Source organism: Triturus cristatus, chromosome 10 (assembly GCF_964204655.1).
Source record: "Triturus cristatus chromosome 10, aTriCri1.1, whole genome shotgun sequence".
NCBI classification, from domain to species: Eukaryota; Metazoa; Chordata; class Amphibia; order Caudata; family Salamandridae; genus Triturus; species Triturus cristatus.
Window position 1 is genome coordinate 840787053 of NC_140593.1, and position 16048 is coordinate 840803100.

At 45.2% G+C, this 16048-nt stretch overlaps 1 protein-coding gene across 2 annotated transcripts in view; it reads right to left on the bottom strand.

Annotated features, from left to right (window-relative positions):
- The window catches only part of PTX4 (pentraxin 4), a 71763-nt gene that overhangs the window by 13804 nt on the left and 41911 nt on the right, over positions 1–16048 (bottom strand). For both annotated transcript variants that reach the window (XM_085628473.1, XM_085628471.1), the window contains exon 2: positions 12380–13424. In XM_085628473.1, the coding sequence (XP_085484599.1) occupies positions 12380–13424 (1045 nt within the window). The remainder of the gene's footprint in view (positions 1–12379; positions 13425–16048) is intronic.

Here is a 16048-nt window from a genome sequence, read left to right on the forward strand (position 1 = left end):
TTTATATCTCAGTCAGGGGTGCTGCAGGTTTTTAGCATTGGATATTTCTGAGAATACTGTTAGTCTACCAAATAATCAATTGCCGATTTTAACATGTTTTGCTCATTTTGCACTGTGATTTCTCTTTGCAATTTTAAGAATTTGTTAAATGCGAATAAAGTAAATAATTGAACTGAATTCACAGTGCAGACAGCATCAGAACAAAGGAGAACGTTTGAGTAGCAGGACATAGAAATCCCAAAGAAGGACACAGGAGCCTCACAGAGCAGCAGAAAGTGAAACAAGAGCAGCCCAAAACTTGGAAACCACCAAATCAGCATTACACAATCACAGAGCAGCAGGGCCAATGAATATCACATGCAGCACAAAAAGCTAATTGGGATGTCCCAGGGCACTATTATAAAATATATTATATAATGTAAATCAATACATACCAACCCACAAAATACATCATACCAATGTATAAGAGGTCAGCCACTGAAAGTAAGATAGTGTGCATTTGCTATTCTAACTCGACATGCACCTTGATACTGGTGTAGGTTATACAGCCAACCAAAGCAAAAATAACTGTGTTTAGTTTTTTGAAGCACTCTCTCAAAAGAAAGAGACACACACACACATCTTTTTGGCAATACATGAAGGCTTATGGCCAAAATATCTTCATTTATACCCATCAGGAATTCACAAAAGAATTACACACTGCTGTAAATGGTTTTACTACTTTGTAATTCTCAACCACACGTGCAAAGAATAACACATTAGTAAACCCCTTGCAAGGGATGGGAGGGAGTGGGACGAAGTGTGGTTGCTTTGTAAGTTTCTGAATGTCCTTAAACTTATAAGTTTGTGGCCATTAACAAACTCTTGTCTGACCCTTTGCCACCAATAAACGGTAAGAGTTATAGTCCAGCAAAGGGCTGGAGTAACTCCGGTTCCATGTTGGGAACAGGAACTTGCAGGGTTTAAGTGAGATTAAAAAAGGAGGCTCCTTTAGATGTGCGTGACCTATGAAGCGTAGCTAGGTATCCTTTCCAAGAGGTGTGGCCTATACAATTTAGGGCGTGTTATGTTATGTTAAGTAATTTTATAGAGCGCTCAACTCACCCTGGAGCATCTCGGCGCTAACTAGTAGGATGTACTGAGGATAGAAAGATCCAAGAAAGCAGAAGAGGAAGATTAGAACAGGAAAGCTTTCAGCTGTTTCCTAAAAATGCTTAGAGTTGGAATTTTACGCAAAGCTGGAGGGAACTTATTCCAATATCTTGGCGCCAGGTATGAGAAGGCTCTACCTCCAGTGCGGATGAGGCAAATTCTGGGAACCTGAAGGAGATCCAGAGTACTGGATCTAAGTTTCCTACAGGGGAAATATTTTAATAGTTTTTTTCGCAAATAGAAAGGGCCTCTTTCGTTCAATGCATTATGTGTAAGACAGCAAATCTTAAAAAAGGATCTCTTATTTATTGTTAACCAGTGCAATTCCCTCAGCAGAGGGGCCGAAGCCGATCCTGCCGGGCGATTTAAGATCAGTCGCGCTGCGGTATTCTGAATTACTTGGAGTTTGGCCAATTGGGTCTGTCCCATTTCGGCCAGCAGGGCTTTGCCATAGTCCAGACGACTAATGACCATTGCCTGGACTAAAGTTCTGCGGTGGAAAGTGGGCAGATAAGGAAAATATTTCCTAAGAAGCTTTAAACCATAGTAACATGAACTTGCTGTTGCCACAATATGATCCTTCATGGTCAAGGTCTGGTCCAATTTTAGACCTAGGTTTTTCACAGACTGTTTGGGAGAGGGGGCAGGGCCCGATTCGACAGGCCACCAGTCATCCGACCATCTTTCAATGGCTTTACCCATCAACATAACCTCCGTCTTTTCCGGGTTGAGCTGGAGACAATTTCTTGTCATCCAGTCGGAGATGGCAAGCATTCCGGAAGCAAAACGGATTTTGTCGAGCTCTAGGTTTGGTCCGATGGTAAACATAAGCTGAGTATCATCAGCATATGAGATGGTCTCAAAACCCAGTTGCTCGACAATCCGTGCCAGCGGAGCCATGTATATATTAAAGAGGGTGGGACTTAAACAAGAGCCCTGAGGAACTCACCTGTCAAGAAGCATTTTCCGTGAGGAGTAGGGTCCCAGCATGACAGTTTGGGTTCTTTCGGACAGAAAATGTTCAAGCCATTTCAGGGCTGTCCCATTTATACCACAAGCCCGGAGTCTCTCCGTCAGCTTAGAGTGTGAAATAGTATCAAAAACTGCGGAGAGATCTAGGAGGATCAGAATTACTGACCCTCCCGCATCGACAGTTAGTCTAAGAGAGTCGGTTACCGCCAAATTGGCGGTTTCCGTACTGAAACCTGGCCGGAAACCAGATTGTGAGGGATCCAAAATATGATTATCTTCCAGGTAAAAACGTAACTGTCGATTAATAATACTTTCCAGAGGAGGAGCCAAGATGGCGATCGAGACGGCAGCGTAGATTCCCGGCTCCGTGAGCCTCCGCACCCCGCACGGATATCCTGCAAGAGATCCTTATTCTGCACCACGAGAAAGTGTTCGTAAGTGAAAGTGGCAACCGATCGTGTGACTCCGAGGTTTCTGACTGCCATACAACCGGAGAAATCAGCGATCGAACTTTGCGGCCCGTGCGGTCCCGAAGCCGGGACCTCGAGTGGGCACCTTGGCCGGGTGGCAGTTGAACAACAGCGGCCTGTGGTGCCTGGGTGGAGCCGGTCCACCGGAGTGGAGCCCCCCTCGGCCTGCATTTTGCCGTGGCCGCTCCCCTCTACTGAGCGCTGCGGACTGAGGGCATGCCCGGGTGTACGATCTCCGGATTCTGTGGCGTTTGCCCCTGCCTTTGTTGGTGAGCTGCCTGGGCGCCGTCCCTGGCCCGCCTTGATCCTTGCGGGCTGCTCCCGGCTCTTTGCGGGAGATGGTCCGTGGCGGAGGCGACTGTTGCCTGTGACCGCGCAACGGCTGGATCTGTGCCTGTCCCGGGATCTTTGTCTTCAGCGACGTGGCCCTCGAGGCGTTGTTCCCTTGGTCCTGGCCCCTACACGAGTCGGGCCTTCCCAGCGGCCATTTTGTCATTATGCAGCCGGCCATCCTGTCCGCTGGGACGCAGCGGGACTGGGGGTGTGTGACTTTTGGGAGTGTGGCGGAGCGATCGGAGGGAGCCGCTCTGGGATATGGCGACCTCCTGGAGGCCCTGGGTGCCCTTCATTACTCCTTTGCTCATGGCGCCGGGGTCCTGGGGGGGAAGCTAGATGGTGTTGTAACAGCGTTGGGACAGTGGCGGCATGCTGGTCCACAGATACGCAGTGGCTTTCCACACTGCCCACAAGAGAAAGATGTTGTGGCCCCCCCCGCGCTTAGTGTACAGCCGGACACTTCGGACGGTATGCTACCGTGTGGTCGGCCAACTGTGAACTTGATCTGTTCCGGAGGTATTGGACCTGCGCGGAAGATGGTGGCCTTGTCCCGTGCGCGGTCTCCGGCGGCCCAGGGACACTTCCGGCAACGTGTATCTCATTTGGCTGCTCCGGCCTCTCAGGTCCTTGTGGGCAGTGCAGATCCTGGGGCAGCACTGGAAAAGACGCCCCTCCATGAAGCGGTCTGTTCGGATGCCCAGAGACTTCCACCCCACCTGTGTGCGGCGTTTCCCACCTGTTTTTGGACACTCCTATACCTTGGGACATTGGACATGGTGCTGGGTCAAGGGGCAGGTATGGGCAGAATCGCAAAAAGCGGTCAAGGCTGAGGCTGATCCTTCGAGGGTGGTCACTTCATTGATAGGCGGACTTATAGCTGTGCACTCCCGGGGTCATTCGAACAGTTGGTGTGTAATGCTTCCCATCCCCCCCCCCCTCCCCTATTTTTGTTGATATGATCGGCTTGGTACCGCTACTTGTTTGTTGGGGGGAGACCTCACCGTGCGGGAGGGAGAAGCCGGGGATATGTTTTGATGGCCCTCCTCCAACTTATTATATTCTCTCCGCCCACCCGTCTGGGTGGGCCCTTTTTCACTCTCTTTTTCCCTGTCTCTTCTATATTTCGGGTCTAGTTCCAGGGCGACAGGCACACTGCTGGGGGGTGGGGCCATACTCATTTGCAGAGGTGCAGGGTGGGGGGATGGGGGAGGGGACTCTTTCGTCTTTATCTTCTTTTCCATGGCCTCCTTTTTCTCCACTGTCTCTTTTTGCTTTCTTTTTCTGGGATCAGTGCGATACACCACCCTGATTGTGAATCGCTTGCTCTTCATGTGTGCCACAGTTTCTGGGGGGTTCGCTGGGCTTTAGGTACGGGGACCAGTAGGCGCAACTCTCTTTGATGTCTTTCCCCATCCGTATTTTCTCGCGCCTGCACCATCGCCTAACTGTATTGCTGCTTATTGTTGGTCTCTTATCCTGGCCCTTCTTGCTGTTAGTAAATTGTCTGGCACCTGATCCTATTCTTTCGTTTCATCATAAAATGAAAAACCTTCTCTCTCCTGGTGCCCTACCTGCGCGGCTTATTGGCCGGACTATGTTGGACTTACGACTTCGCTCTCCGAGGTGCCGCCTGTGTTGACATTCGCTTTTATTATCCTGATTATTTAGCGGCCGGCCCCGGGGGGTTGTAGGCCCATACGTGTAAATGATTGAAACATCAATAAAGGTTTTTCAAAAAAAAAAAAAAAAAAAAAAAAAAAAATACTTTCCAGTATTTTTCCCAGCAATGGTAGCAGAGAAATAGGGCGGTAGTTACCAAGAATTGAGGGGTCCGCCGTAGGTTTTTTTAATTTAGGGCGAACGAAAGCCTCCTTCCAGGTAGCTGGAATGGTACCAGTAAGGATAGAATGATTAAATATGTCTTGGATTACCGGGGCACAGCTAGAGGCTAAAAACGCCATGATTTTAGGTGGACAAATATCTAATGGTGACCCGGATTTAGCCCCAACAAGGCCTTTTGTGACCTCCTCCATTGTAGCTTGTTCAACACTGTTTAGGGAGCTAGCTACTATCTTATTCTGCTCCTCAGGTTTGAACGAAGATGCCAATTCAAGGGTGGTGGGCGTAGGGAAATTCACGTAAATTTGTAATATCTTCTCACGAAAATAAGTTGCCAAAGAATTACACAACTCCTGCGATTCCAATGGCGTCTGTCTGCAGACTTTAGGGGAAACAAAGTCCTGTACTATGCCAAACAGTATTTTCGGGGAATTGCTTGCATTATCAATATGATTAATGATAAACCGTCGTCTGGCAGCTTTTAAATTCAAATGGTATTTAGACAGGGACTGCCTATAGAGCACTCTGTTTTTATCAGTCTTACTAGTGCGCCACTTTCTTTCCAGTCGCCTACAACTGGCCTTTTCCATTTTCAGTTCCAGCGAATACCAAGGAGTAGAAGATCGTCGTTGTAGGGAGCTCACTTGTTTTTTTGGTATGACTGCATCAAAGGCCGATTCTAAGGCAATGTTGAAAGTCTCCAGTTGTTTGGATACTTCCATAATATTCGTTGTCTGATCAGGGGAGAAAACCTCATTAAATGCCACTAATGAGAGAGGTTACGCCAGATCCTCCGCTGCTCAAGATCTTGTCTAATAGGTCGTCTGGAACTGTTTTGGCATGACTGCTGTGTATGGATCGTGATCATAAAATGGTCTGTCCAGAGAAGGGGATCTGGAGGGTCACATCGTATCTGGTCCGTGTTGGAAAAGACCAGATCTAATAGATGGCCTGCACTATGGCTGGCGCCTTCAACTCTTTGGGTAAGTCCCATGAGTTTGTGGGAGGAAAAAAGTTTGTTTACTTCAGGATCAGCAACATTTTCGCCATGGAAATTGAAGTCTCCGAGCAAAAGGAATTTATTTGCAGCAAGTACATGTAATGCGAGATGTTCTATCAGGAGATCTGCAAATTTCGCTCTAGGTCCTGGAGGCCGATATACTAAAGCACCGTACCATGTGTCGGAAGGGGACAAAGAAACTTTAAAAATACCTAATTCTAGGCAATCATTACTAACCGTAAAGACCCATTTCACATCCAAATTGTTTTAAAAAGCAATGGCAATGCCTCCTCCTATTTTATTTTCCCTATCCAAGTGAATAAATGTATAATTCTCTGGTATAGCCAGAGTAATCATGGCGTGGTTTGTGGGGGATAGCCACGCTTCAGTAAAAAAACACAAAGCAGGATCATGTGAGACCATCATGTCCCGTATTTCAAATGGATGTTTGGCAACGGATCTAACATTACACAAGATATTTTTGTGGCACATGGCGACTGGCTCTACCATTCTGCCCCGAGCTGAAGAAGCGCCTGCAGATATTGCCATTAGAAATTGGCAATGATTGCAGGTAACCGGCCCTTCCAAGATGAGCGGGAGCTTCTGAGTGCAATTCAAATGAGAGCAATTATTTACTTGAGCACGCGTTTTAATTTGAATGTAAATGGTGCATATTTACCTTGGTAATGGCAGCGTTTCTGGACTCTGGGCTCGTTTGGGCGCGGACGGGTTTGCCTTTCGCGCGCCGCCGGCGCGCCCGCTGTGCGCGTCTACTGCGCGTACGCATTTGCATCCTCTCTAATAGAGCCAGAGGAGCGCGCTGATATCAATGTTCCCCCAAGATGTCCGCCCGCTCCTGTGACGGAGCAAATGTGTGCCTTCCCTCCCGAAACCCAGCACCTGATCGGCTCAGTGACAGGCAGTGAACCAAGGGTCCAAGAATAGCAGGATAAAAAGACGTGAGTGAATTAAAATACAAATAACATACGGCGCAAACTTTACAGCGAGTAACAGCTCCCGGCTTCCGCCTCAGGAGACAATCTTATCACATTAACTAAAATCCTGTGCTTCCCATAGTGTACCACCTGGCCAGTATTTTGGTACCTCTCTGTGTTCTTTCTGTTATTGTATCAGACATAACAGAGTAACATACATACACTTAAAACAAGCCACACCTATTGGCTTTGGCAATGCTTGCTAGTAGTAGCAGATAAATAAATAACAACAATGATTTTGCTGTAAATAATTAAAATTAGAAATGTTCAATTCTGAAAATATGAGACTGAATTAAACATTCGTACAGTCTGTGGAAAGGGTAATAGTCTTTGAAGTGCCTCAATCACTCCCATTCTTCCCTTCTCACCACTTTCCTCTTCAGCTTCTCTTATACACTTATGCCCTTTTTGCGGTGGTGGCCGACGCAGATAAGTGCAGTGGGCGGGGTGGCAGGAGGGGGGGGGGGGTGTCGATAGATGACAGAATAGGGAAAATAAAATAAATAAATAAATGCTATTCCATCGTCTGTCGACTTCCCCCGCCCCATCGCGTGTACTGCACCTGCTGCGACTTTTTGTCCCTAAATCTTTCTGAAATCCTCCATCTGCATATCTCACACCTCATCTCACTTTTCACTCTCACCTCCAAGTACTTCCTTGCATCTTCTTCACTTCACCATCCCCCTAAATACACAATACAGCCTCTGACCTCTAAAGCCTACACTTTCTTTTACTTTCATCAATATTTCGAGAGCTGTGTACCTCCTTCACACACTTTAGCACACTGAATCACAATTACAGTTGGCACGTGACCATTGCTCTGTACCATCTGCAGTGAAGCCTCGGATTGGATGAGCACATATTCTGAACACCTTTATGGAGGGCTCGAGTCGGGGGACAATGCAGGTACACGGCATCCCCCCACTCTTTTCACAGGGTGGACGCCGTTCCCCCTGCCAAGCAGTTGGGCCCCACAAAAATATGCTGAACTTGTCCCAGTGTAGTTTTCAGACACCGGGACACGTTCAGCAGCACCTGCGTGTTGCCTGCTTTCCATTCCCAGCAGCAATGTGCAGGCAGCAGGGGAGCCTTTTTTTCACCTCCAGCTGGGCCTCAGTTAAGGTGCCATCCGGCCTCCTTTTGTTTGTATATGTTGACTGGCGGCCGCCTGGAACCTTACATTTAAATGTAAATGCCGCAGAGGGAAACAAAGGCACACAGCTTGCCTTCTCTTCACAGGTACTTAAGAGAGGCATGCTAAAGCATTTGTTCTGTCCCTGTATATAAATGCAGACACTGTAAGACTGGCAGATGGGTTAGTCTGTCCCAGTATTTACAGAAATAATTTAAATAACACTATTTTATTTATTTTATAGCGCTACATTGTGACGTCATGAGGTCACTTGCATATTGTCTTACTTGGTCAGTCTCCCCACTTCTTTTTATAGGACTTGTGCGCTGCCTTGGACTACCTTCACCCTCAACTCCAGAACTCTGATTTGTGGCTCGTTATAAACACCCACCCAAAATCTGAACTCACACAGACACCTAGAGGTGACTCTTTTTACAGTATGCGCTATAAAAGTGTCATATGCTCCATGAAAACAACACTACAGAAAAACAACATCCTGGAAAAAGTCAAGACTCTTATAGAATGCAAGATTAAATAAAACGTGAAATGTAAACAGAAACTACATCGTTGCCATGGGTTACCATAACGTTTAAATAGATATTGAGTTTTTTTGCCTGTAAATTTTAGGACATAAACATGGGTGATAGGGAACCTTTTCTTTGTATTTTTTATTTTATTTCTGCTGGGTGTGAGACTTGGAGGGACCCGGACTACTTAAAGCCCTGGAAACGTGCATCTCAGTTTGGAGGGGATACAGGGCAAGAGGTTTCTCCAGTGTGAACAGTGTTTTCCCCTTGGAGAAAAAAAAAGAAAAAAGTGTATTGGCGCGTCAGGATGCATTTGCCCTATGCTTCATTGCACCCTATCGCCGACTACGCATTGGAGAAAATGGAGTGAGTGCGGGCAATATACACGCAGCATTCCAAGTAAGGCGCCTGGAAACCTGCGAATTGTAAAGTTTCCCAGATTTGGAAATGTTCGTGATTTACCACTAGAAAGAGTAAAAGAGCGTTCAAATGGACGTACTTTTTTTGTTTTGTGAAGTGGATTCATAGACTATAAATCATAATTATTTTATGCGATCTTGATTAAACTTGCAACTAATTTTGGGTTACTAGTGACATCTGGTGGTCTTTATGGTATAATGGCCTTATGGCTGATATTGGAAACGCTGCCACGGAAAACATCATTAAGTAGGGACTCAGAAGGGCAGAGAGGGGAGTGGGGAACGAGGCAGTGCACTCTAGATTCCACCTCATGTCTCTTTCATCCACCATAACACTCCTTCCCCTTTTATGTCAATATTTCAGCTTCTTTTTTATCCTTGCTTTCTTTCTTAGTCATTATTTTTCTGTGTTTTTCTTCCTCCTTCTTTCCCCTTTTGTGTTTTTCTCTCTCTTGCTCTGGGAAGACACCAGTACCATTGGTATTAAATGTGCTGTACCTATCACCTACTGAGATTCATTCAGCGATCTGGAAGGCAAATAAACTTTTCCGCAAACCAAGAAAATCAGAGCTGGGTAGAGGAGTTGTGTTAGTAGTAGTGGAATCTAACAATTTGCGAAATAGGATTTTGAGTGAGGCAGTCCTGAAGAAAATTGTTCTGCGGGTGGAAGATCATATTGTGTTTATTTCCAAGGATTTGCATCCCACCAAACTCACCAGGAAGAGGTCCTACCAGAGGCTGTATCAGATATGGCGTCAGAAGGGTTTACAGCTGCAGGCGGCTTCACTGCCTAAGGATTGACCACAGGGGAACGAGGGTTATCTTTTCACAGGTTAACTCTGCAAAGGCATTTCAAGAGAGCTTAGGGTCCAGGAACTGAGTCTCTCCACAGCTGAATTTTGTGGTCCCGTTTCAAGTACGTTGAGGGTCTTTCAATGTCTTGAATGTGCCCTAGGTTTGGGGAGTTACTTTGTCCTGCCAAAGTAACAGGGACACTTGTTAGCAGGATGAAAGGGGCCGCCTAGCACGCATTAGTTATGTTTTTCTGTTTCTTATCACTCTGCTGTACCCTTCTCTTGTAGAGCCTTGAATGAGCCAGAGTGAAGACTATGGTGGCCTACCTTCCCGAGACATGTTCGACTAGAATTAGTTTGTAGGTGCCTAAATACCTCTACTTCATTTTGTTGGACAGGAGATTTTTTGCATTGGATTTGCAGATCTCCTGAAATGGGCCACTGTGACCCGTGGTTTTATTGTTTTACATGCCAATAAATGCATTTAATACCAATACTATTTATGTGTTGACAATGCCCCACAGTGCCATTTAATATGGCTTTATTTATATGTGATATTTATATTTATATGGCTGCATTTATATGTGATATAAAAAGCAACTGAAGACCTTATAGGGGATAGTGTGGGGAAAATTCGACCTCAAAATGTCATGGTTTTGACACTCAAATTGTGCGCATCAAGGCAACAAACTGGTGGTTTCGTTTAAAGGCTAGAGTGGCCAGAAGAGATTCACTTTGCATGTGAACAATACCAAAAAGCAACCTAATGTTTTCTTATGTGATCCAATCAATTAGACCCGCATCCCAACAGTCGCCTTCACTCTGAGAAATAATGATCACAGACAGATTTACCAGGTGTCAGGAGTAGAAAGATGCACCAATGGAGTCAGGCCTAGCAACTGCAGTATGAGTATCCTACTATAATGCAAATTAGAACATTGGAATGCGGAGCACCCTATTGAATACAATGGAGTGCTCCGAGCTTCTACAGGCCGGTAAAAGCCTGCAAAGCAACATTCCATTGTTGTTTTACAAAGGCCTCTCGGAGCCCAAGTGGATTTAAAGCCCCTCGGGCTCTGAGAGGCCTTTGTTTTATTTGTTAGATCATTCTGCCCTCTAGTGGCAGAATGTCCTAATAGCCTTATAGCCCTTCGTAGCTGGGCTATACCGGCTATTAAAGGCCCACTCCCATGTTAAAGGCCCTCGCCTTCGACTCGGGCCTTTAACCCTGGAGTGGGTCTTTAATAGCCGTTAAAGCCCGCTATGGCAGGCTATAAGGCTATAATAAACCTTGGAACTAAATTTAAAAGCCCTGTTCTCTCTCTGTAATAGCCAGCGCTCTCCTGTGTGCTCACATGTGCCTCCCCACTGGAAAAAAAACAGGTTAAAGATTTGGGTCCTGAGGTGTTCATTGTTAATTTAGAGAAAATAAGGTTTGTATTCAGTAAAGGTGTCCATGTGAAATGAGTATGCATATACGATAAGTGATTGTAGTGAAATAAGACTTTGGTGTCTTGGTCCATGTCTTGATTTGAACTTTTCAGTCAGGTTTCTTTGTGTAATGCAGTTTGCTGTGCTGCAAGCATAAATCCAACTGTAAAATAACGTAAAATATTTTATACATTTTTATTACTTTTTCTTTCAAGTGAAAAATCCTTCCCAAAATGTTTCTGTTTTGAATGCTCTCAGTCTTTTAATTAAATTCTAATGAGACCTTGTCTTTTGTCACTGTGTCCCCGCTGCATATTTGTGACTGAGGAGGGGAAGTGATAAAAGGGATTTTATTCCTTTCTGTTCTTTCTCTGTACATGTAGAGTCCAAGATGCTTATGGTCCTATTGTAAGTGAAATGACTGAACAGAGGTGCAGGGCTCAGAAAGGAAAGAATTAAAAAATGACTTCTTTAAGCATTAACTATCGTCTGACAAGTTCAGGTGAATATTTTAGGTGTTGCAGACTTCGAGGCCAGCAGCCCCAGCCCAGTAACCCCACCTATGAAAACTGACGGGGGAGGGGGCAGCCCAATGGTTGACTGGTATGGAGGGGTGTGTGGAAGATGGATTCGTGATGACGGTATTGTATTGTAATTGTATTCATGTGTGTGGTGCGTGAAAAAAGGGAGTTCCACAGACATGTCCACGGAGTAGAGTGATGTGGCAGCAGGGTGTCAGTGCCCACAGCCAAAGAAAGCTGTGAGGGACGTGTGGCGAAGGGACCCGCCTTTAAGGAAGTTATGATAAAAAAATAGAGAAGAGGAAGGGCCTTATACTTGTTACACGTTTAAGGCACAGAATCTGATTCTGGTAATCAGTGACTGGCAAAACATGAGTACCAGAGGTGAAATCTGTACGGAGAGATGACATCATTGTGCTAAAACCTGATCGTAGGCATGTAAAAATAGGCCCTTAGAAGAGGAGGGAGGAGAGGTGGATGTCATGATCTGGAAGGGAGGCTCTGGTTGGAAGGCGTCCATTAGAAGATAGCTATTTGATATATAGCGGGGAAACACACCAACTTGCAATGCACATTTTAAGTAAATATGGCGCTGAGGGCTTTTGTAAAGCTAAGCACAGATACACCCAGCAAAGAAAGCCTCGAGACGCCGCAGAAGCTTTAAGAATGCTCAGCTGTCCTCTCCCTTCACAGGACCTCGCGCGCACAGCAGGGCCCGGAATATCTGACGCCCACCCATAATAGTCGAGGTTAATAGTGAACATAGATCTTCGTTAACACGCCAGACATACTTGTGCCTTGCGCCCTAGGGGGCGGCTCCTGCTCCTCGGGGGCGGCTGGCTCTGGAGGTCTCCTGGTGGCTGTCAACGCCGCTGGCACAGCTTGCTCTGTGGCGCCATTCTCCAACCGCCTGACCGACGGTGGCTCTCCCAGGACACCTGGCTCATTTGGCGTTTCCTGCAGGCTTTTTTGCGCCTGTCTGAGGGCACGTGGCTCTAGTGCTGGCACGTGAGGCTCTCCCGGCGCGGGAAACTCTAACGGTTCTCTCCTGCCTTCTGGCTCTTGCACCTGCTGCACACTCTCTCCTTGCTGGCCTGAGGCCTGTGCCTCTGCCACCATTGGCAGCTCTTGCTGCTCGGCCCCTTTCTCCTGTCGAAGTTGGCTCAGTAGCTTGGCGGCCTGAGGAGGGACAAGGTGCTTGTATTTCTGCTGCAGCCGCTGCTTCTGCCTGTGCTTTGTCTGGAGTTTTAAGGTGCTATGCGGCGGTTCTGGATTGTCCTGGAGATCTGGGCCTACGATTGTCAGTTGCTTGCCCTGCGGGGTCTCATTCGGGAGTTCTGCCGCCGAGAGGGAACTCGGAGCCAAGATCTCGTTCTGGACGGCCTGTTTGAGGCGCTCCTCAAGGCTAGTTATTCGGGCCCCTTCACCCCGGAACTCTTCTTGGACTCCTTTAAGTTGATCTTTCAACTCTCTCTGTCCGCTAGTCAAGGAGGCAAGGTCGTGCCTGTGTATGCCAAGTTCCTGCGTCAGGTTGGTCAGGATGACAGTCTGCTCTTTCCTCTCACGAGAGCTTTGTTTGGTTCTTTCACCCATTGCCTTCTCGAGGGATGAGACCTTCAGCTCCAGCTTCTTGTTCTTGCGCTGCAGTTTCTTCATCCAGACCTTTAAGCTACCCATGTCGCCCTGCAACGAGGTGCGGGTGGAGTCCAGGTTGCTGGTCATGGTTCGGTACTGTTCAGTTAGGTGCTGGAACTGGGCATCGATGTTATATGAGATGTTATAGTTTTCGGCAATGCCCTGTAGTCGATTAAGGGTCACCTCCTGAAAGCGGCGGACCTGGGAAGACAAAAATATATGACTGTTAGACTCAATGGAGCACCGCAGTTTCACTAAAGCGTTAAAAATAATGTCCAAACCAGTTTGCAACCAAATAGTGTTTGTTGCACACATACAAGACATTGATACCATGAAGCTTCCACCTAATTTTTCATACATATGCCGTTCACTTTCTGTCTTCCCATGTGCTCTGAACTCTGCGTCCTCATAGGTCCTCATAACACCACTACATATTTCAATACGTGCTCCAAGCTCCACACCCATCTCATCTCTGCAACTTACTGTGTTTATGCCCAAGAGAACCCTTGCAAACTAGTCCTAAATGGTGCCGGAAAACCCATAGAAAGCAAAGGGCTGGCACAGGAGGGAATTGCCTTATGGAACTTCCCACCTGCACACCAGAGAAGTTGTCAGGATCTTCTCTGTTCTGTAAGGCTATAAAGTCACACCAACTTTAATTGCAGTCTCTGCACCCTTGAGCCCTGGACACCCATGGGTAATTCACTTCTAATTCCATGATTTGATTGATTGTCAAACTACAAGCAGCTCAAAACCCCTATGGTAGCGAATTTTGAATTGGGATAATGTACTTTGGAAAGTCACTGCAATGAGCCTTGGTGAGATGGCATTTATGGACTGTACTCTCCTAGTTCTCAGCACTTGCTGTCATGATTGAAGCTTCTCATCCTCCCCAGGGTAAAGCATTCAGTTCACTAAACAGGTTATATCCCATTGATGCTAGCAGGATCCAGGTAAGAACTCTTCTCTTGTAGTTAGTACATGTACACATTTCCCTTCGTCAGTGTGGTCTGCTGAAACAACTATTCGCAAAGCCGATAGGTCTTCCCTATGTGAGCTATTGCCTTTGAAATGTTTTTAGCCATGATGCACAGAAGTTCAGCTGTTGTGCAGCATGGATCAAAGTATAAAAATCAAAAGGGCTATGACCTTGAAATATAGATAACTGAACACTTTTTTTTATCAATGTCATTGCCTGGGTGATGTGACACCGTCACACGTCCCTAAAAAGACAGTGACATGCAGTATGTAGGTCAGAGATAGACAGGTCAGTGATCAGGCAGACAAAAGTAAAAAGTCACTAATCATTTGCCTCATCTTTAGCTCATGTTTTCTTTAAGCGTTCACTGTCTGACTTTGAGAAAGAGATAACAGGGAACTTGTATCAGACTTATGTCACCATAGATGTTTCTGAATAGTAATTGTTTTTGATGAACTGGCACCTTCACGAGTTCTGTGAAAGATAATGACATGCAGTATCCGGGCCAATGGCAAACAAACTCGACAAACTAAAATAGAGACTGCAGCTAAACTGGACCGTGTCCAGTCTGGCTTTAAGAGCTTAAAACTAAAATAAAGAAGTATAAAAGCAAGTGATTCATATAGATAACATTAGAGAATTATGAAGGGAAAGTCATAAGATTAATGATATTTCTGAAATAATTCCTAAACTAAACAATCACTAAATAATCACTGAATGTTGTTTTTGCATGATGTGGCTTATCATAACTTCATGACGTATTCATTACACATTTCCAAAATAAAAGTACATGCTAGAAATATGCATTTGATGAAATAGCAATCCATCACTTGTTACGTGTTAATGAAAAAAGAGGTCTCTGCACTGGAAAAGATGATCTTTATAACATGACAAAAATATAAGCACATCCTAGCTGCCCAACTATTTGCAAGAATTGAGATATCCACCATAGTGACTAAAGACAGCGAGGACAACCACTCAACAGTTCTTTGTAAACCCATGTGACAAACACATTATTCTCTGATCCAATTTCAAATTTTAATTTATTAGGAAGAAGTTGTTCTGGTCAGTACATCGACGTTTCAGTCTCCTAATGTCATAAAACCCTCTTCAGGAAGGTTCACTGACACAATATCATCATAAACAATATTGTTGCTAAACATATTGTATCAAAAATATCATTCACCAAAATATCGTGAGTCTATACTTATAATGCTAAGTGCAAAAATATTGGGGAAAAAATATTGTTCACACTAATATCATTAGAAAATAGACAAAAATATTGATTTTTTAAAATATAAATAGAGTTTAAAGTTTAAAGTAGTAAATGATAAATCTGCTTCAAGTGGCTGTAAGATTAAATTGAAATTGTGTCCGCAGTAACCACCGTGCAACCAAATTGATCTCTTTCAAGAGATAGTATCTGAGGACCTGAGAAAGATAGCTGTAAAAGAATACAAGGCCGATTCTAGAGGCAATATGACCAAAGAAGACTGGTCTGCTTTAAATGAACTACAAGGAGATTCAGATATAATGATAAAAGCTTCTGCTAAAAGAGGTAATATTGTTGTTATGGATAAAATCAAATATGTACAAGAGGCAAAGAGACAACTAAATAATCGGGACCACTATGAAAGAAATTGATAAAAGATCCAACAAATTCAGTGATGCTGCTCTTTCATGTAAAACTTGCATGAGCTTTTAGATGATTAGGAATGCTACTATCTAAAGAAACATCATCCAGACTTACCAACTATATAATTTCTACCGAAAGTGCATAAGAATATCAATAACTCTCCAGGAGTCCTATTGTCTCCTTGTTATAAAACGCCGCAAGATTTGACGA